Consider the following 21296-nt stretch of genomic DNA (forward strand, 5'->3'; position numbering starts at 1 on the left):
TTGTAATTATTCAAGATATGGGTTAGTAGACACTTTATTGGTTAAAGAGACAATGATTTTTAATGTCACTATAAACAAATCAAGTGTTTAAGACATATCAAACAAGAATGATCAAATCTACTCATTCGGTATGTATCAGAATATCCTAAATGTGCATACTGTTGTTGGACAATACATACTTGATGTAGGTAAATTAGCTATAAATTGGTTTAGTTTCTCAACCTGGTAGCAGAAGGATTACCTGGTTATTTTCAGACCCCTGGTACCCCAGGTCTGAAACATTCCTTGTTCAGTAGGAGAGGATGAGTTTGGCCCGTGGAGATTTGAATGGATAATTCTAGAGGGTGGACATTGGGAGTTTGATTCTTTAATTCTAGAGGGTGGACATGGGGAGTTTGATTCTTTAATTCTAGAGGGTGGACATGGGGAGTTTGATTCTTTAATTCTAGAGGGTGGACATGGGGAGTTTGATTCTTTAATTCTAGAGGGTGGACATGGGGAGTTTGATTCTTTAATTCTAGAGGGTGGACATGGGGAGTTTGATTCTTTAATTCTAGAGGGTGGACATGGGGAGTTTGATTCTTTAATTCTAGAGGGTGGACATGGGGAGTTTGATTCTTTAATTCTAGAGGGTGGACATGGGGAGTTTGATTCTTTAATTCTAGAGGGTGGACATGGGGAGTGACTACTTGGTGAGGTGTTTCAGTTTGTAAATGCCAGGATGCAGAGAGCTTTCACAGAGAAACCCCAATCATGAAGTCTGCCAGCATGTGCTGAGGAATGCGGCAGGAGTCAAGTGACCCAGTGCCCACAGAACAACAGCCTGCATCCCAAAAGGAACCCTGATAGGGGTGTTCATTTAGTGTGGGTGGAGGACAGTATGGGTGTTTATTTAGTGAGGGTGGAGCACAGAATGGGTGTTTATTCCCAAAAGGAACCCTGATAGGGGTGTTTATTTAGTGTGGGTGGAGGACAGTATGGGTGTTTATTTAGTGTGGGTGGAGGACAGTATGGGTGTTTACTTAGTGTGGGTGGAGGACAGTATGGGTGGAGGACAGTATGGGTGTTTATTTAATGTGGGTGGAGGACAGTATGGGTGTTTATTTAATGTGGGTGGAGGACAGTATGGGTGTTTATTTAATGTGGGTGGAGGACAGTATGGGTGTTTATTTAGTGTGGGTGGAGGACAGTATGGGTGTTTATTTAATGTGGGTGGAGGACAGTATGGGTGTTTATTTAATGTGGGTGGAGGACAGTATGGGTGTTTATTTAGTGTGGGTGGAGGACAGTATGGGTGTTTATTTAATGTGGGTGGAGGACAGTATGGGTGTTTACTTTGTGTAGGTGGAGGACAGTATGGGTGTTTATTTAGTGTGGGTGGAGGACAGTATGGGTGTTTATTTAATGTGGGTGGAGGACAGTATGGGTGTTTATTTAATGTGGGAGGACAATCACAATTTGAATACTTGGTAAAATTCTGTTGAGTAACAGACTGTGAGGGGACTAGAGGAACACTGAAAGGTACTTTCACCATCGGTTAGGTACGACCACAGCATGAAGTACACAAGGGTAGTATCCCAAATGAAACCCAAAAGGAGTGTACCAAATAGAAAATAGGGTGGAATTTGTAATGCTACCACCAACATGGGAGTCATCTGGCTGATTCAAAAAAATATATTTACAGGACAGGACAACAGACTCCAGGGCAGTTAAACAGGCAGGAAACCAACAACCAAAAAATAACTCCTCATTCATGAGTATGTGGATATGAAATGTATTTGGCTGGTTTTGGCCTGTTCAAAAACAGGTCTTATATTTATAGCGGTGCCTCAATAGAAATAGACTTGTTAGTCTTTTGCATTAGTTATTTTCAGAAAGGAATATACTTTTATTTTTACAAAAAAGCTAAACCATGAAACTCTTATTTACAACTAACATCTTATTCTTTTTTTTTTCCTTTTCTTTTTTTACTTAATATTTACATTTTGTTCCACTACTGGTAATTTTCTTAATTCCTTCTGAAAGCAACATGTGATAACAGCAAAGCAATCAAACAGCCAAACAAACAGGTTCAAAGGTTTCCAGTTGAGAGCATTCTAAACATGACAACATTGAAGTGGATTTCCACTGTGGATCACAGGCTGAGTCACAGGTGAGATCTACTCGTCTTTCATTGACAACAAAATGAACAATTCTAGTCTAAGTGTATCTCAACTCTGAATCGTTAATTAAACCCCTCAGCAGCACACGATACAGATGAGATGTTAATAGTAAATCTGAACCAGAAAACAGCGACGGATCATTGTAAAATAACAGGTACTCCATAAGGGGGAGGGAATGTGGGCAGAGGACAAGGACATTGTTCAGGGCCTGTTTTCAAAGTTCAAAGTTTCTTATCTAGTGTGGTTACAGGATCAGCTTTGACCAGTTATTCATAAGACAAACTGATCCCAGATCAGCAACCCCCCCCACCCCACCCCCCGACATATGAATGCTGTTTAGGATTTGACAACAGAACAAATAAAACGTGTAATAAACCAGGGCCTTGTCAACTGCACTGAGAAGTCCTGGAAGACACTTCAAACTGAAAAGAAATCCAATCCAGCCAGCCCATTCTGTCTATAACATAAAAATCAATAAAAATGCCAATCAATTCAGCCTTTCTTTCCAAAGTATTAACTTACAGGTCAGAGAAAAAGCTCCATGTCCTATTGAACCACCCACTTAAATAAAAAAAACAATCATGATGATGTAAAAAGAGAAATCAATGAACTATAATGTTAAATTGATGAACCTATAATGTTCCTCACATCCTAGTAATTAGGAGGTAACCAGGCAACGTAAAGATCAGAGTTCAGGGTTTCCTCCATTGAATCCCTGAATATTCTAATCAGAACCTCCTGGCAGTGTACACTCCTCTAACAGAGACATTCCAACCAATTAAACATCCTTTAGCTAACCAGTGTGCCAATCCACGTGGAGCACCTCCCTAATTGGGTCAGAGGTTGAGGGGGGTGGCCACCCCACAGTGACCTCGCCCTGACCACTTGTGTCCTTTGGCCTCCTGCCTGGTTATGCCGTTGTCTTCATAGTGCCACGGCCCCGAAGCCCTGTCAGTCAGGAGTGAGCAGTACTGGACCCTTTTCATCGTCCTCTCAATCCTTCCACGTCGGTTCTTATTTACAGTTTTGCTTGCTGAAAGAAGGCCTGTTTGGGGAGAGGGACGAACTGTAGGTTACACAGCGAACATTAATTACTGGTAACACAGAGCTGGTAAGCTACCAACTGATACAGTCTGAGAGCGTACCTTAATGTAGTTTTTGAGGACCTTGACGTCTGGCTGTTGAAGCACTTGACACAGTTCCTAGAAGAAAGTGAAGAAGATGGAAGGTTTCGGTGTATTTTCAAGTAGATCAGACATGATAGACCAGGTCAGTCGGAATGGAAAGTACCTGTGTGATTTCAGGGGACACCTGAAGAGAAGGCAGGTACTCTGTTTGGAGGTACTGGATGAACTCATGACCCTGCAGACCAGGAAGTAGAAAATGACAATTTATGCATTCATCAAAGGTCAGAGACAGACCAAGATCAACATGTTACTATTAAGGCAAAAACATGTTCTAGCCTGGTTTAAATCTTATTTATCTAAAAGATGTCCGTTTGTATGTGTGGATGGCATGTCCTCTGATAAATCAAACGTATGCTTGGGTGTTCCTCAAGGCTCGGTTCTGGGCCCATTATTGTTCTCACTATAATATGCTGCCTCTGAGTGATGTAATACAGAATCACAATGTCAACTTTCACTGATATGCTGATGACACACAGTTGTTAATTTAGATTAAACATGGAGAAAGCCCCAAAATTAGCTACTCTGGAAGCATGTGTTTCAGATATAAGGAGGTGGATGACAGAGACCGTCTTGCTTTTAAACTCAAGAAAAACAGAAATGCTTGTTTTAAGACCCAAGAAACAAAGAGCGTTGTTAGCAGATCTCACTGTGAACCTCGACGGTTGCATGGTTGTATCCCAAAAAACTGTAAGAAACCTTGGCGTTACCCTTGACCCTGACCTCTCCTTTGATGGCTCAAGAGTCGCTTATTTTCATCTTCGAAAAAATCAGAAACTTTTTATCAAAAACTGATGCAGAAAAACGAACCCATGCTTTTGTTACTTCTATATTACTGAAATGCGAACTAAAACAATGTAACACATTACTCCAGTACTAGCCTCGTTAAACTGGCTGCCTGTTAGAGTCAGGGCTGATTTTAACCTATAAAGCATTAAATGGACTTGCTCCTACTTGCCTTACTGAAATTATCCAGCCATACATATCTGCATGAACATTAGATCGCAAGATGCAGGCCTTCTAATTGTACCTAGAATAGGGACTCAACCTATATTTAATTATTATAACTTGTATTTTGAATGTTTACCCAGCACAGCCAGAAGAGGACTGTTCACCCCTCTGAGCCTGGTTCCTCTCTAGGTTTCTTCCTAAATTTCAGCCTTCTTAGGGAGTTTTTCCTAGCCACTGAAATTCAACACTGTTGTGGTTTGCTCCTTTCAGGGGTTTCAGGCTGTGTTTTGTAAAAGCACTTTGTGACAACTGCTGATGTCAAAAGGACTTTATAAATACATTTGATTGATTGATTAAAATCAACTGAAGACAGGAACAAAATGTCTGCAAATTTGAACACCAATTTGAAAGGAATCATTTTCAACGTAATGCTTACCCTTTTGTGATGAATCATTTTCAAGGTGAGTGCACACTCCGACAATGTCTGAGAAAAAAACAAAACAGGGAAGTCTTTTATCCCAATATTCTCTCCTTGAACGTGAAGTTTGCGGCTCACACACCCTGATTCCACCCACAGGCACTATGTTGTACGTACAGCGTATCGCAGCCCTGTGGAGCCATTAAGGACATGTCAGGAACTCACCAGCACAGTCTGAGCATCCGTCAGGTCAAAGGTGGGTTTGAGTGGAGCCAGGAAGCATGCTGGGACAATGTGTTTATAGATAAAGTCTGGGAAGCCCACCATCCCGTCTTTAGCTCCTGATAAAGAAATAATAATACATTTATTCAAAGATCAATACATTGCAAGCTGAATGTATTATCGCAACTATGGAAACTGTAGAAACATGTTTTATTGGACAAGTTCATCAAGGTGCCTTTATCATTTCAGCCTATTAACTTCCTGTTAGTTTCTAGTAAACAAAAGCCAGTCTAAGACAAACAACATTGTATCTGAAGGTTTCCAGAGCAGTTGGTCCTGTCTAGAAGGACCACCAGGTATTGTTTTCTAGTCCTCACCCCAGAGTTCCACCAGCTTGGAGAGGATGATGAAGCAGGTCTTCTGGGCGATGGGGTCGGGGAAGTCCACGGCTCCCTGGATGATGGTGAACAGAACCCGCTCAATGTTCTCCACCCCTGGGGACGGATCGCAGTTAGGACCCAGAAGGAAAATAGTTCCTCCTCCACAGTGAGTGTGGATCTGGCTTTCCCATTCATTCGTGGAACAACCATACATTCTGATAGCTCTGACTGGTCCCAGAAACATTTGTCCTTTACAATGCTCCAATTGGATATGACTTACGCAAGTTATTAGGGTTAGGCGCCTTGCTCAAAGGCACAACGAGACCTAAATAACAACGAGACCTAAATAACAACGAGACCTAATCGTGAGCCGAAAAATATACTGTTCTGTTCCTGGGCAAGACAGATTTTTGCTGTAAATGAGAATGTGTTAATTCAACCAGCTCATCCCCTCGCCCCGGCTCATCCCCTCGCCCCGGCTCATCCCCTCGCCCCGGCTCATCCCCTCGCCCCGGCTCATCCACTAGCCCCGGCTCATCCACTAGCCCCGGCTCATCCACTAGCCCCGGCTCATCCACTAACCCCGGCTCATCCACTAACCCCGGCTCATCCACTAACCCCGGCTCATCCACTAACCCTGGCTCGCCATGACTTCATTCATCCCGCTGGAAGCGATGGTCTGAATGAAGGTAAAGTAGCTCCTCCGTAACATCTGCTTCTCAAGAGCTGCAGCCTGGTCGTTGTCCTCTGCAGGCCGGCCGAGCACCTCGAAGATGGCCAGGACCAATGGCATGAAGACCTGCTGCAGGAACGGAGACACCTGGCTCTGGAGATAAAGCACAGAGAGAGCGTCAAGACTACAACCAAGAGAAAAGCTAACTTACTGTTTACAGTATGAAGACCTTAGACTTAGCAGACATAGGGGGTTAGGGGTCAAAGGTTAGGTACCTAGAACTTGGCTGATATTGGGTGTTAGGGGTCAAAGGTTAGGTACCTTGAACTTGGCGGTGATTTGGCTGATGAGGGGTATGAACTCCTGCAGGTCTTTGGGCTCGCAGTCCTTCAGCATGTGTTCTGATGCTGCAGGGATGAAGGGCAGGACCTCCTCCTCCAGACAGATGATCATTCGGTGGAGAAAGGAGCGCACAGCGCTGCGTAGCGCCCCCCTCTGGACAGGACAGCTCAGTGCAGGCAGGAAGGTCTGGAGGCAATCCCTGTAGACCTCAGTGCACCCACAATGCTTCACTGTCTGCTTGTTGCTGAACGCCTTGCTGGTTCGACTGGAGGGGGGGGGGGGGACAAAAGGGGACGAGGAGAGAGAACGAGTTGGTTGGATTCAACTGGGAGCTGTATTATGGGAATCCTGGAATGCTACACCGGACGGTGGCCATCCAGAGAGGAAAGCAGCGATGACCCCCTCTGGTCTCCTGATTGGACGGTCAGGTGTTTACCTGGCGAAGCCCACGGCGTGACTCAGGCAGTCGGCCAGAACGGCCTGCCTCTCCTCCTCCCTCTCAGTAGCCAGCTTGGCCAGCAGCAGACGGAAAGCGTCAGTCAACGGCATCAACAGGGATCTCATCAACGCCTGCTTCCTCTCCGCCGGACCCTCTCCGTTGACAACCAACACCCCCGCCGTCTCGAAAACGAACAGCTGGTCATCGCTGGTCAACAGTGCGGGGACGCCGTTCTCCTGGGGGGGGTCATTTGCATCACAGCCCAGAAAACCGACACAACCACCCAGAATCGGAGAGCTTTGGTGTGGTGCTGAATCACCAGATGACTTGGTGAACAACGTGCAACACCAGGCTGGCGTTGGGTATTATGGGATGGCATTTAGGGTACTTACAGGGGGAACGAGCTCCAGCAGGTCCTGTATTCTGGTCAGGATGTCTTCAATGAAGGCGTTCATGTGTTTACTGTCAAGAGTAGTGTTCAGATGAGACACACAGACATTTTCCTTTATGACCCTGAGCCGGTTTTTCCATAACATGATGGTGCAACCAGAGCCAGTTAATAGACGAGTTTAGGGACTGGCTGCAATTTCTATAATTAGCACTCAGAGGGTCATGTTTTTCTGCCGGACCGCGTAAGTGGAGCCGGCTAAGAGCGAATGTCTCTGAGTGAGTGGGTGAGTGGGTGGGTGAGTAGGTGGGTGGGTGAGTGACTACCCCTTGTTAAATAGCGTAGTTGTTAGAGAAGTGGACCTGCAAACTATAGGTCACAAGTTCGTATCTCCTTGCAGGCAAAGCAGTACACATTACACATTATGAATTATTTGAAAACTTCGCTGGCTAAAACCTCCAGTAAACCCTTTACAATGAAGATCTTTAAAGTTATTTGGATTTTTACAACATTACTGTTGAAATACACAGTCCTGAAAAAGGGACGTTTCTTTTTTTGCTGAGTTAATTTGTGGTGGAGGCCTTCTCACGTGGAAGGCTCAAGTTCAAATCTATTGTGAACAACGACATTTATTTATTTCATTTCCACAATTTTCTTGTCGTTTCACTTGATGAAAAAGTTAGTTATCGTCCCCTTTATTGATAGTTACTATATCAATGTCATTCACGAATGAAAGAAAAAAGTATGTTCTTATGCCATGAAATGAAATAGCTTTGTCAGACTCGCTTGCAATTGCTCAGTTCTTATTACTATTCCAGTAAGTTAGTAGATACCGGTAAAGCTTATTACTGGCTAATACGCTGTTAAAACGGCCAGTGGTAAACAGCGTACATAGACGCTTTTTGTGGTGGAGGTAAACTTAGTAAAAAACAGTCAGTTTAACTGTATCAATGTTATTCACGAATGCCCAATTAGCTGTTAAAACAGCAAGTGACAAAAGAAGATTTGTTCATAGACACGAGGCTATACTGACACCCATCAAACGTAGAGCTCTGTGGTGTAGTGGTTAACGACACAGCCTGTCACGTGGGCGACCAAGAGGGCAATAACGTTCTATTGTGTTCCGGTTGAACTAGGCGTGCCTGGGGAGGGTTATATTATATGTAGTGGAGGGTCCTATAATGTCTGGTTTTAATAATTTTTAGTGGGTCTATCTTATTTCCCAGGTGTTCAGGGAAGATCACGTGAACATTTATTTAGCTAGAGGGAGACATTCTTTTTCATGTCAGACATCCTCCATGTATCACTAACTATAAGTAACACTGTCCCCTTGTAACCAGTAGAGTCACCTAACAACAGCGTGTACGGTGACCAGTAGAGTCACCTAACAACAGCGTGTACGGTGACCAGTAGAGTCACCTAACAACAGCGTGTACGGTGACCAGTAGAGTCACCTAACAACAGCGTGTACGGTGACCAGTAGAGTCACCTAACAACAGCGTGTACGGTGACCAGTAGAGTCACCTAACAACAGCGTGTACGGTGACCAGTAGAGTCACCTAACAACAGCGTGTACGGTGACCAGTAGAGTCACCTAACAACAGCGTGTACGGTGACCAGTAGAGTCATCTAACAACAGCGTGCACATTAACAGAATAATAACAGGAGATTGATCTGAATTCATAGACTTACTGCAGCGTCTTGACGAATCGTGAGAAGAGGTAGGCCACTCTGCTGCGGACCTTAGGGCTGCTGTGTCTCAGGCCTCTATGGTCCAAAAACGCCATCTGGAGAACACACCCAACACACAGCCAGTCAACACACTGCATCCCCCGACAAACAGCCAGCCAGTCGCATTCCAGACAACCAGCCAGTCACCACGCGACGTCCCCCGACACACAGCCAGTCACCACGCGACGTCCCCCGACACACAGCCAGTCGTCACATTAGTCAGGACTATTAATGTATTGACTGCATTACTAACCAGGACATTAGGAATGTGCTGTGGTTCCACGAGGAAGAACTTATCGTAGCGGACAACCGTCTCAAAGAACTCCAGCACCACAGAGGTGTGTTGGTAGCTGCTAACCCCACAGGACACCAGCTGAAAGGAGACAACACGGTGTCAGGCGGCAAAACCAATGTGCAACTAGCCTTTTTCTAAACATGTTTTGGTTTGGGTAAGGGGTGGTTGGAGGACTGGGCCGTAGAGGTTCAGTTCCCTCCACTGACTGGACCAGAGTCTCACCGTTCTCATCATGTCCTGAAGGGTGGAAGTCTTGGCCGTGTCCCCAGAGAAGTGAGCCCCATGAGATGCCGGCAGGGCCTCCCCTAACATATACAGCAGCCTGATGGCCACCTCCACCTCCATGAATGAAGCAGTCTGCCATGTTCTACACAAGCAGACACAGACACACACAGACATTGGTGACTGACTTGTCATGTTGCTGCGTGGTGGAGTGTGTATGTCGCGCCCTGCTGCGTGGTGGAGTGTGTATGTCGCGCCCTGCTGCGTGGTGGAGTGTGTATGTCGCGCCCAGCTGCGTGGTGGAGTGTGTATGTCGCGCCCTGCTGCGTGGTGGAGTGTGTATGTCGCGCCCTGCTGCGTGGTGGAGTGTGTATGTCGCGCCCTGCTGCGTGGTGGAGTGTGTATGTCGCGCCCTGCTGCGTGGTGGAGTGTGTATGTCGCGCCCTGCTGCGTGGTGGAGTGTGTATGTCGCGCCCTGCTGCGTGGTGGAGTGTGTATGTCGCGCCCTGCTGCGTGGTGGAGTGTGTATGTCGCGCCCTGCTGCGTGGTGGAGTGTGTATGTCGCGCCCTGCTGCGTGGTGGAGTGTGTGAGTCATGTCTTACTGCATGGTGCTGCTAAAGACCCGGCGGACTGCCTCCAGCAGTAGTTCAGGAGAGACCTGTGCCAGACGATCCAACAGCATCTTCAGCTGTTTTCTGTACTCAACAAACATGGCTTCATCCTCCCCCTGGAGACAGACAGCAAGAAAAACCGGTGAGAATGGACCTCAACTTCCTCCACCCTTTTTAAAATCAGCCTGATGGGTGATTTACCTCGTTGTCAAAGTTGTACTCATCATCATAGGTCAGTTTCTTCATTACTGCCAGCATAATGGCCTGTTGAGACAGTGAATTCCAACATGTTCACAAACCAAGGGGTCAGCTTCCAGCACAGACTTAGCCTGATTAAGAACAAAGATTTTAGAAGGGCTCCAGCAGAATTTGCTAATGTTTTCAAACATGGTCTTAATTTTGTGTTTTGATGTTGTTATAAATCTTGTGTTTTACCATGTTTGCTGCTTTATTGGCTAAAACCCACTGTGTGTTATACTGTGTGCTACTGCCAGAATGAATGGAGCCGTTTTCTCCACTTAATAAATCTAGGACCAGGTCTAATCTGTGACTGAGAAAGAAACCCAGAGTGTTTAGTTAAATCTCACCTCAACATTTGCTTTCTGTTGGTCTGTAAGCAGAGGAAGCTGTAAGAGACAACATGAGAGGTCATCATTATGAAACCAAAAATGACAGGAGCTCCAGCTCAAAGCTGTGGGTTGTTCCACAACACAGGATTAGGTTAGCCAGTTTACTCTGAAATCCAGACGAAAGGATCTCTTAATTTTCCCGACAGATTTGAAAAACTACATCCAAATGTATTGCAGGTTGTCAAGTCAATAATACAGTGCCCAGTCAATAGTTATAATACAAAAGGTGGACATCCTCTCAGAGTATTTAAGCCAGTTTTTTCCCTTCTGGAACAACCCTCAGCTGTGATCAGGGATAATGATGATGTTTAGGTCTTGGGTTACTTAAGGTGGACAGTGTTCTCCACCTTGTCAGATTCCCAGTACTCCTCAACGGCCTCCTGTTCTCCTCGCCCTACCTGAAGCATTTTAGACTGCCACTCTGACCCCTTGAGGAAGAGGAAGCAGATGAACACAGGTTGACATCCTGTCTACAGCCACACATCAAGTCTCTACAGACACTCCCCTCTCCAAGACGCATTCTGGGATTTTTGTCCACTGGTTGTACAAGTGGCATTGTCGAGTCAAAACCTGTTCCCACTGATGACCTGGTGAACTATGTACTTGGTGCCAACATGAAAACAACCCCATTTCAGACCTGGTAATTCATGGCTAACGGAGGTAGGAAGAGGACTCCAAATTCTGCTCATATAAACAACATCACACATCCAGACCAGAATGGGAGGTTTTCATTGTTTTATTATTCGCAAAAGGCCCAGATTGCATCTCTAAGCAGATTTACAAAAGTTTACACTAGGGCTGTCAACGAATATTCTAAATTCAAATTTATATTTGAATAGTTTGAAAAAACAAATTTCGAAGGTGAATATTAATATTATATATATTTTTTTTTTATTGGAAAAAAACATTCGCGGTAGCAGAGGTTGTCTGGCTGTCTGCTTTGCGAGTGGGCGCGCTAATGCGCCTGACGGTACAGATCCATGTCTGACACAACTGTAGCGTGGTGTCGCGACATCATACAGCCATGGTTGATGCTCCACGCCCCTGACCAGCAGCTGATTGGATGAACGCGTGATGTGGGTCTGGCTACTCGAGAATTTCAACAGTGTCATGGCGGCTCGTTGAGAATACGATCTCGTATTTTACAAAAATAGTTCACTGAAACGTGTTTCTGAAAACATTTTAAGCGAGAAATAGGCCATGCAGTTGCTGAATCTGTCTTCATTTCAGCTCAACAAAGGTTAGTTTGAAAGATATTCGTCTACTTCTACTGGATACTCTACAACTGTGAAACTTCAATTAATGTTAATACTTGTTTCAATCACTGAATGAAGCCTGCTATATTTGGGACAATAGTCGCGACCTTATATTGCTTGCACAAAACTCTTGATCAGCATTCAAAATGTGTTTATTGTTGTTCTTTTTAAACCGTTAACTACTCAACTATGTTTAAACTTAACTACTTGTACAGGTAGTCTATTATGTCTCTTTGTATTCATTTGTCTTGTTATTGACGTAATGTGCAACCAGATGTTCGAATAGTTTGAATATTACGTGTTTTTTTTTAAAGGGAATATTCGAACGTAATTTGAGGAATTTTGACAGCCCTAATTTACACCGAACAAGTAGTAGAGCCAACAGGCCCATTGGTGAAAGGTCCGTGGTCTGACAAGTTACACCTGTTCTAGTTATTCTACTTCAACGGATTACACCTGTAAAAGATCACAATAGTGAACTCTGGGCCTGGAGTTTTTTTCTTTTCTGTCTGCTAGTTGTTTCAACTCTCCAGGGGTTTCAGCGTTTTGGCACCCCAGGTCGGATCGGCCAGCCCAGATCTAGAGGCTTACTTGTTTTTGCCCCACAGTTACACAGCTGATTCAAATAAATAAAATGAACTTTCATCAAACTTTGATGACTGCAATCTGGGGTGTAGTGCTTAGACCAAAACTAAAAGAATTCAGCAAATTATACAGTGGTGAACTAGTTCCTTCTAGAAACCTCTGAAAGATGGGTCATCACTTAAGGTGACACTAAAACAACATAAATAGCACACAATTCCCTTTAAAGTGCACTTCTACCAAGAGCCCTGCAAGGAAAAAGGGGCCAAACAGAATCTCCCTTAAAGTAGCAGTGCAGTAAAGAACAGGCTCACCTGTTTGAGGACATGCAGGTAGTCGTAGCAGAACCCTACGATGTTAGCAGATATGTCATCATCCTCGTGAACCAACAGCTTAATGAGCAGCGGAACTTTGGCCTCCAGTGCACGCAGTGTTTCCGCGGCAACCTTCACATCCCCGCTCTTGGCCAGTTTAGTCCAGCTCAGAACCAGAGACTGGCCCATGCCATTCACCAGCCGAGAGAACTTAGCAAGGAAGTCAACATCCTCCTCCTGATGGAGCCAAGACAGGACAGTTTTACTATGAAACACTAGTAAACAGGAAACTAGGAGGCAATTTCTGTTCCTGACAGGAAAGAGTTTCACATCCATCCACAAAACTGGAGGAAATGGGACCTTAGACATTTAAGTGTGTGTGTGTGTGTGTGTGTGTGTGTCTACCTGCTCCACATTGAAGAAGCCAGCAGACTGCAGCACCTGGCAGAGGGACTCTATCAGCTTGGTCTTATCAGTGGGGTCCATGCCTTTGTTAACGATCTCAAACAGACAGTCACAGGCCTCCTCTCGCAGGTCTTCCACACACATCTGACTCAGCAACAAGTTCACAAACCTACAAATCCAACAGGAAGATATTTAGGTGTTAAACGCCATCCGATAGTACTCTGACCCCTTCACATTCGGTCGGGTTTCGCTGGGCCACTAAAAGATATTCACAGGCTTCTGTGGAGGCCTCTCCAGCATTGTCTTGGTAGCACATCAATCTGGGCAACAACCACACCCTTCTAACGGATTGTTCATGTCTTACGGCAGAGACTCTTCGGACGATTATGTTTGTAAGCGTTTGACGCGTCTCTTATTTGTAAATAATTAATGAACTGTTAATTGTGCCGAGAGTATTTCGTCTCTGTACTTCCTTCTTAAAGAGTTCTGATTGATACAATTACCATCACAATGGTTGTCCTTCTGGCAAGTTCTCTTATTTTTGCAGAGGAACTCTGAACACTACGTAGCTTGTTTCTTGCTCTGACTCAAACCCTAACCCATGGGCTCAAATTATGGGACTTGAGTGTCATTAAAATGATCTGTGAACATTAGTTTTTTCAGTTTTTCCATTTTTAATAAAATGACAAACTCCCTGGCATTCTGTCAGTATTTACCACAACCCCCGATTTCATTGGACCCCATTTTGCTAATCCAATTTCGTTGTTTTTCTAGAAATAAAAAACCAAGGTATGAAAAGGGTGTGAGAGCGGTACCGGTCGTTAGCGATGAGGTTGAGGTCTATCCAGGAGACATAGGCCCCCACCACCTCCAGACATTGGCAGGTTATCTCTGGGTGAGACTGTTGGTAGGCCCCTAGGATCTGGTACCAGGACTCCACCAGGCTGGGGATCACATGTTCCCTCATATTGTCCTTGATCAAAGTGTTCCTACGAACCTCCTGGTGATGGAGGCAGAGAAATGGAAATATCACAGTCAGTGGCTAGAACGTTTTGAATGTTTCTTCATGGGCCACATCATCCTACCTCTTTGGCATGTTGATAGGGTCTTTGGTTCTGGTATTGTGTGGGTCTGTGTTTGAGCAGAAGTTGTGGCCTGCTGTTGTAATGTGTTTGTCTGACTTGCTGCCAGTTTTCCTCCAGGACACGTTGTTGGTGACCCTGACTATAAAGGTTGCTGTGCGGTTCGTGACCCATGAGCTGATGTAGATGATGAATCCATTACATTCTGCATAAATTATGATAAACCAGCAAGATTGTGTAAGGATATATATCCTGGAGAAAAAGTTCACCCCCCACCAAATTTCATTGTATATTTCACACTCTGATTACAGAGGGTTTAACAGCATGTCCCTGTCCACCACCTCAGCAGTGTGTGTCCACAATGTCCCTGTCCACCACCTCAGCAGTGTGTGTCCACAATGTCCCTGTCCACCACCTCAGCAGTGTCCACAATGTCCCTGTCCTCACCTCAGCAGTGTGTGTCCACAATGTCCCTGTCCACCACCTCAGCAGTGTCCACAATGTCCCTGTCCACCACCTCAGCAGTGTGTGTCCACAATGTCCCTGTCCACCACCTCAGCAGTGTGTGTCCACAATGTCCCTGTCCTCACCTCAGCAGTGTGTGTCCACAATGTCCCTGTCCACCACCTCAGCAGTGTGTGTCCAAAATGTCCCTGTCCACCACCTCAGCAGTGTCCACAATGTCCCTGTCCACCACCTCAGCAGTGTCCACAATGTCCCTGTCCTCACCTCAGCAGTGTCCACAATGTCCCTGTCCTCACCTCAGCAGTGTCCACAATGTCCCTGTCCACCACCTCAGCAGTGTGTACAATGTCCCTGTCCTCACCTCAGCAGTATGTACAATGTCCCTGTCCTCACCTCAGCAGTGTCCACAATGTCCCTGTCCTCACCTCAGCAGTGTGTACAATGTCCCTGTCCTCACCTCAGCAGTGTGTACAATGTCCCTGTCCTCACCTCAGCAGTGTGTACAATGTCCCTGTCCACCACCTCAGCATCGATGGCCATCAGAGTTCTGAGGTAGATGTCCACCCCATGTGGGTTGAGGCCAACCAAAGACAAAATATCAAAGAAGAACTTGGGCCAGTGGGTCAGGTACTCCATCACGAAGGTCAGGGCAAACACCTGCGCTGCCTTGTTCCTGATGAAGGGCTTCTCTGCCTGGGTGTTCATCAGCTGGACGGGAGGATGAGACGATCATGTCAATTAGGTTCACATTCAATGAAGGCTGACCATTATTTAACATGAGGATGTTTTTAATTTATCAAGCAGCTAAATAAATATTTGATTAGTCAAAAACAGAGTGGTGTTGATTACATTTTATTTTTCAGAAAGACACACCCACCTGACACTGTAGCCACTTCATTAGGGTCTCTCTGATCAACTGCTGTTGGGCAGCATTGAGACTTCCATGTCTGCAACACACACACACACACACAATATTCAGACCTAACAATACACATTTTGTATTCACACTTAAAACACAACATCGCTATTTCATCGCAAATTTGCACTTGGCGGAGAAATATGTGTCGGATTCTGGAAATGCAAGTATATACTCACCCCACTGACCATGGTATTTCAAAGTGCCAACTTTTCATATTTAAATTCACTTTCTGCAACTACCCAAAACATCTCATCCATCCTCCAAAGCCCAGTCTACTGATGTTACAGTGAGGGGAAAAAGTATTTGATCCCCTGTTGATTTTGCTCACTGACAAAGATATGATCAGTCTATAATTTTAATGGTAGGTTTAATTGAACAGTGAGAGACAGAATAACAACAACTACAATCCTGAAAAACATGTCAACATTCTTATTTGCATTTTGAGTGAAATTGGCTAGGCCACTCCAGGACCTTAATGTGCTTCTTCTTGAGCCACTCCTTTGTTGCCTTGGCTGTGCGTTTTGGGTCATTGTCATGCTGGAATACCCATCCACGACCCATTTTCAATGCCCTGGCTGAGGTTCTCACCCAAGATTTGACGGTACATGGCCCCATCCATCATCCCTTTGATGCAGTGAAGTTGTCCTGTCCCCTTAGTAGAAAAACACCCCCAAAACATAATGTTTCCACCTCCATGTTTGATGGTGGGGATGGTGTTCTTGGGGTCATAGGCAGCATTCTTCCTCCTCCAAACACGGTGAGTTGAGTTGATGCCAAAGAGCTTGATTTTGTTCTCATCTGAATCATTTAGATGTTCATGGGCAAACTTCTGACGGGCCTGTACATGTGCTTTCTTGAGCAGGGGGACCTTGCGGGCGCTGCAGGATTTCAGTCCTTCATGGCGTAGTGTGTTACCAATTGTTTTCTTGGTGACTATGGTCCCAGCTGCCTTGAGATCATTGACAACATCTTCCTGTGTAGTTCTGGGCTGATTCCTCACCGCTTTCATGATCATTGCAACTCCACAAGGTGAGATCTTGCATGGAGCCCCAGACCGAGGGAGATTGAGAGTTCTTTTGTGTTTCTTCCATTTGCGAATAATCGCACCAACTGTTGTCACCTTCTCACCAAGCTGCTTGGCGATGGTCTTGTAGCCCATTCCAGCCTTGTGTAGGTCTACAATCTTGTCCCTGACATCCTTGGACAGCTCTTCGGTCTTGGCCATGGTGGAGAGTTTGTAATCTGATTGATTGATTGCTTCTGTGGACAGGTGTCTTTTATACAAGTAACAAGCTGAGGTTAGGAGCACTCCCTTTAAGAGTGTGCTCCTAATCTCAGCTCGTTACCTGTATAAAAGACACCTGGGAGCCAGAAATCTTTCTGATTGAGAGGGGATCAAATACTTATTTCACTCATTAAATGTATAACTTGCGTTTTTCTGGATATTTTTGTTGTTATTCTGTCTCTCACTTTTCAAATAAGCCTACCATTAAAATTATAGACTGATAATTTCTTTGTCAGTGGGCAAACATACAAAATCAGCAGGGGATCAAATACTTTCCCCCCTCACTGTAGATAATAAGTGGAATAACCACATGACTCTGGTAGAAGCACAGTCAGTTCAAAGCTACCCCATGAACTGGTAAGCAGAATCAGTGGTAGAAAAAAAACAAGACCAATGTTACTGGAAATATTTAAAGTAGCTGCAGAAACACAGTGACAAGATAAACAGCAAGAAAAAGTGTCAGAACAAGGGCATAGGTCAGTACATAGGCAGGGACTATACTTTCCTAGCATCAGGGGGAAACTGGGTTCACTCTTGGGTCACAAGGACAGAGAAGAGCTTGGGCTACGGAGGTCATGAACAGCCCTCCTCTATCAGATGCAGAACAACAGTTACCCAGCCTCCATTCCCCATCTCACCTGTACTTGATCTGGTGCTCCAGGACTTGGAAGCAGAAGAACTTCACATGGTCGTCACTGAGAGGAACAACAACATCGTTAAAATGGAGGCTCAGCCAGGCACCCGACTGACAGATTCACCAGTGCAACAGAGTCAGTTAGAGGCACCAGAACATGACTGGGTAGCACTCACAGACCCGCAAAAATGAATTAGTTCACACTGCACATTAGCCCGGGGGAGATTTTAGCCCGGGGGAGATTTTAGCCCGGGGGAGATTTTAGCCCGGGGGAGATTTTAGCCCGGGGGAGATTTTAGCCCGGGGGAGATTTTAGCCCGGGGGAGATTTTAGCCCGGGGGAGATTTTAGCCCTAGTGTAGCGAGTCTCACCTGTAAACTACAGTCCCCTAGTGTAGCGGGTCTCACCTGTAAACTACAGTCCCCTAGTGTAGCGGGTCTCACCTGTAAACTACAGTCCCCTAGTGTAGCGGGTCTCACCTGTAAACTACAGTCCCCTAGTGTAGCGAGTCTCACCTGTAAACTACAGTCCCCTAGTGTAGCGAGTCTCACCTGTAAACTACAGTCCCCTAGTGTAGCGAGTCTCACCTGTAAACTACAGTCCCCTAGTGTAGCGAGTCTCACCTGTAAACAGATTTAGCCAGGGCCTCTGCACACACCTCCCATGCATCGTGAGACTCCTTTAACTGTTCGAAGTATGCAATCGCCTGAGGAGAGACGGGACAGTCAAGGTGAAAAGGAGGAGGAGCAAGGAGACAGACAAGGTGAAAAGGAGGAGCAAGGAGACAGTCCAGGTGAAAAGGAGGAGCAAGGAGACAGTCCAGGTGAAAAGGAGGAGAGCGGAGACAGTCCAGGTGAAAAGGAGGAGAGCGGAGACAGTCCAGGTGAAAAGGAGGAGAGCGGAGACAGTCAAGGTGAAAAGGAGGAGAGCGGAGACAGTCAAGGTGAAAAGGAGGAGAGCGGAGACAGTCAAGGTGAAAAGGAGGAGAGCGGAGACAGTCAAGGTGAAAAGGAGGAGAGCGGAGACAGTCAAGGTGAAAAGGAGGAGAGCGGAGACAGTCCAGGTGAAAAGGAGGAGCAAGGAGACAGTCCAGGTGAAAAGGAGGAGCAAGGAGACAGTCCAGGTGAAAAGGAGGAGAGCGGAGACAGTCAAGGTGAAAAGGAGGAGAGCGGAGACAGTCAAGGTGAAAAGGAGGAGAGCGGAGACAGTCAAGGTGAAAAGGAGGAGAGCGGAGACAGTCAAGGTGAAAAGGAGGAGAGCGGAGACAGTCAAGGTGAAAAGGAGGAGAGCGGAGACAGTCAAGGTGAAAAGGAGGAGAGCGGAGACAGTCAAGGTGAAAAGGAGGAGGAGGAGCAAGGAGACAGACAAGGAGAGGAGACTCACTGCTCTTCAGCAAGTCTCTCCTCTATTAACAGACAGTGGGGATAGAAAGTATAAAAACCCTAATATATTTTTAAAAGCTAGTGTGTGTGTGTGTTTTTATCTCATTATACAAAAATGATAAATTACTAGAGAAGATATTAGAACGGAGTGACCGCAACACTTGTGGTGGCTAATTGGAAATCTAAATGTGCATTTTCTCTGGATATGTAATCATAAAACCTCCTAGTATTGATAAAATATATGACATATAGCTTACTTTCTCAAGTGGTTTTACCTTTTTATACTTTTACACCACTTAATATTGAATATACTGCACTGATTGGAAAACAATCTATAAGTCATTTTATGGAACGTGGGATTTGATTTTAAGCAGAGTCTGAACATGATCTCTGTTCATGGGACCTGACCATAATGATTGAAATGTAGGATGATTTCAACAAAGCTATGCTTTCATCTATAAAGGCTATGGTACACATACAAACTCTGTATTTGGTGTAAATTACCCTCTGTCTGTAGCACGCGTCAGCATTGGGGTTGAGTCCCAACAAGGCCTGCTCGTCCATGTCAATAATGGAGACGGACTGACAGGCCATGAGATGGTTAGTCACTGATGAGCTCCACTGTCGTTTCTCGGTCTTCCACTGCTGCCCTCCAGCAGGCCAAACACATCTACACAACAAGAGGGAGATGAGACATAAGATTATGTGATAGCCTGGGACCATGTGAAGGTCCCCTGCAAGCTGCTCCGGATTTACACCTGCACCTCCATTACATACTACGAAAAAATTTAAAGGATTTGTTACACCGCCAGATTTGAAACCTATGGTAATCTATGCAAACCATTAACAAAAAAACGGAAGTTACCAAATTGCCCCTTATGCCAAGTGGTACAGTAGACACACGTGGCTGTCTAAAAACATGTACACATCCATGGTGCTGGGGCTGTTCATTAAGTAGCAGCTTACCGGACATACTTAGGACCAGTGAACAACAGTACCGGACTAGTAGTACGACAGTGTGTGTGTGTGTGTCTATATGTGTGTATGGGGGCGGTGTTGTTTGTGTAACACACAGCGACCACGGCTGAGTCAAAACAAATACCTAAGTTATGACAGAGAAAAAGACCTGCGACTGGTCTCTCAACACTAACGATCATCATCATAAACGCACCGCTATCATTACGCATAATCAAAATGATGCAATATGGAGTCAATATTGTGACTCGCACGATGCCCGTTCCCGAGTACTGCTGGCTAACGGCAGGTAGCAGTTGTACGGTGGGGATTGAAAATACCGAGGAAATGGGAGACAATTCCTAGAAAACATAGCTAGGTTAGTTAGCAAACTTAATGTTCTTAAATGTAACTAGCCCACAACAAAACAGTGACTCGATCGCTGGCCGGTCGACAGTGTCTCTCCCGTTAGCCACTCCTCACAAAAAAGTTGTGACACTGTCAGTGCTATACTGTACACCGCATTAAGTGGTGGCTTGGTCCTATCCTTAGTTATCTCCAATGCTAACTTAGGTTACCTAAAAATGCAACAACAATCAATACAGAATTCACATTTTAATCATTACATATATTATCAAAATATTTTAATTTCGGCCGGGTAATTTTCCTTGCGCATCAGCACGTTTTGCCTCAGTGTTCCATCAAAACGCTCCCGTGAAAGATTCCGAGGCCCGCTAGACAAAATAAATGCAAAAGTAAATGGATATACCGCATATATATGGTACTCACCTTATCTCATTGCGTCCGCCCGTTGGTGTATTCCGAATAGTAAAGAATTCTCCAGAAATCTCTTCTAGTTCTGTCGTTAAGTTCGGCAAACAGTTCACAGGGGTTTTCTTGCGGCGTGTCGATTGAACGGAAATGGGCAACGTCACGTTTTCGTTAGGTCACGACCACAGGAAGAAGTTCCCCAAAAATGAATGTATTAATGAAACTTTGAATTACCTTAATGGAAAATATGTGTTCAGACGTATTTTGGCATGACCTCTTCTGATAACAAAATTCCTGAAAATGATTTCGCAAACCTGAATATTGTCACAGATTGAATTGAGATACGGACTCAGATGGTCCTCTATGATACAGTCCAAAAGTGGATCTTTTTTTGCCGTTATTTTCTTATTACAATATTTTTTACAGATTGAATATGAAAAATAAAGTTCGAATTTCTTAGTTAGTTTTTACTGGTGATAGCTCGTTCTCTAACGAACGTCTCTTTTTGAAAGATTATTTTCGGTGAATGTTGGGAACCGAATCAAATCGGTGAAATGAAACATCCATTTGGCTCCATTTTTAGCATATCTGTATTTATT

General features: G+C 45.0%; 1 protein-coding gene across 3 annotated transcripts; it reads right to left on the reverse strand.

Moving 5' to 3' along the window:
• Positions 1 to 33: 33 nt before the first annotated feature.
• xpot (exportin, tRNA (nuclear export receptor for tRNAs)) lies at positions 34 to 20894 on the reverse strand. 3 transcript variants are annotated; one of them, XM_034296737.1, is made up of 26 exons: positions 20716 to 20894; positions 19477 to 19642; positions 18214 to 18296; positions 17595 to 17651; positions 15630 to 15699; positions 15242 to 15460; positions 14021 to 14205; positions 13206 to 13374; positions 12801 to 13037; positions 10996 to 11076; positions 10607 to 10645; positions 10221 to 10283; positions 10011 to 10135; positions 9408 to 9552; positions 9144 to 9263; positions 8852 to 8946; positions 7164 to 7233; positions 6769 to 7007; positions 6312 to 6597; positions 5954 to 6143; positions 5315 to 5431; positions 4941 to 5056; positions 4734 to 4781; positions 3453 to 3524; positions 3308 to 3364; positions 34 to 3207 (listed from the first exon to the last, which is right to left on the reverse strand). In XM_034296737.1, exons 2-26 carry the CDS (start codon positions 19564 to 19566, stop codon positions 3181 to 3183), a joined length of 3000 nt encoding a protein of 999 aa, XP_034152628.1. In that variant the 5' UTR covers positions 19567 to 19642; positions 20716 to 20894; the 3' UTR covers positions 34 to 3180. The 3 variants fall into 3 exon arrangements, with proteins under 3 accessions (XP_034152628.1, XP_034152629.1, XP_034152630.1); XM_034296738.1 differs by lacking the exon at positions 10996 to 11076; XM_034296739.1 differs by lacking the exons at positions 15242 to 15460; positions 15630 to 15699; positions 17595 to 17651; ... (1 more) ...; positions 19477 to 19642; positions 20716 to 20894 and adding an exon at positions 15178 to 15232.
• Positions 20895 to 21296: the final 402 nt, after the last annotated feature.

Source organism: Esox lucius, chromosome 14 (genome assembly GCF_011004845.1).
Source record: "Esox lucius isolate fEsoLuc1 chromosome 14, fEsoLuc1.pri, whole genome shotgun sequence".
In the NCBI taxonomy this organism is placed as follows: domain Eukaryota; kingdom Metazoa; phylum Chordata; class Actinopteri; order Esociformes; family Esocidae; genus Esox; species Esox lucius.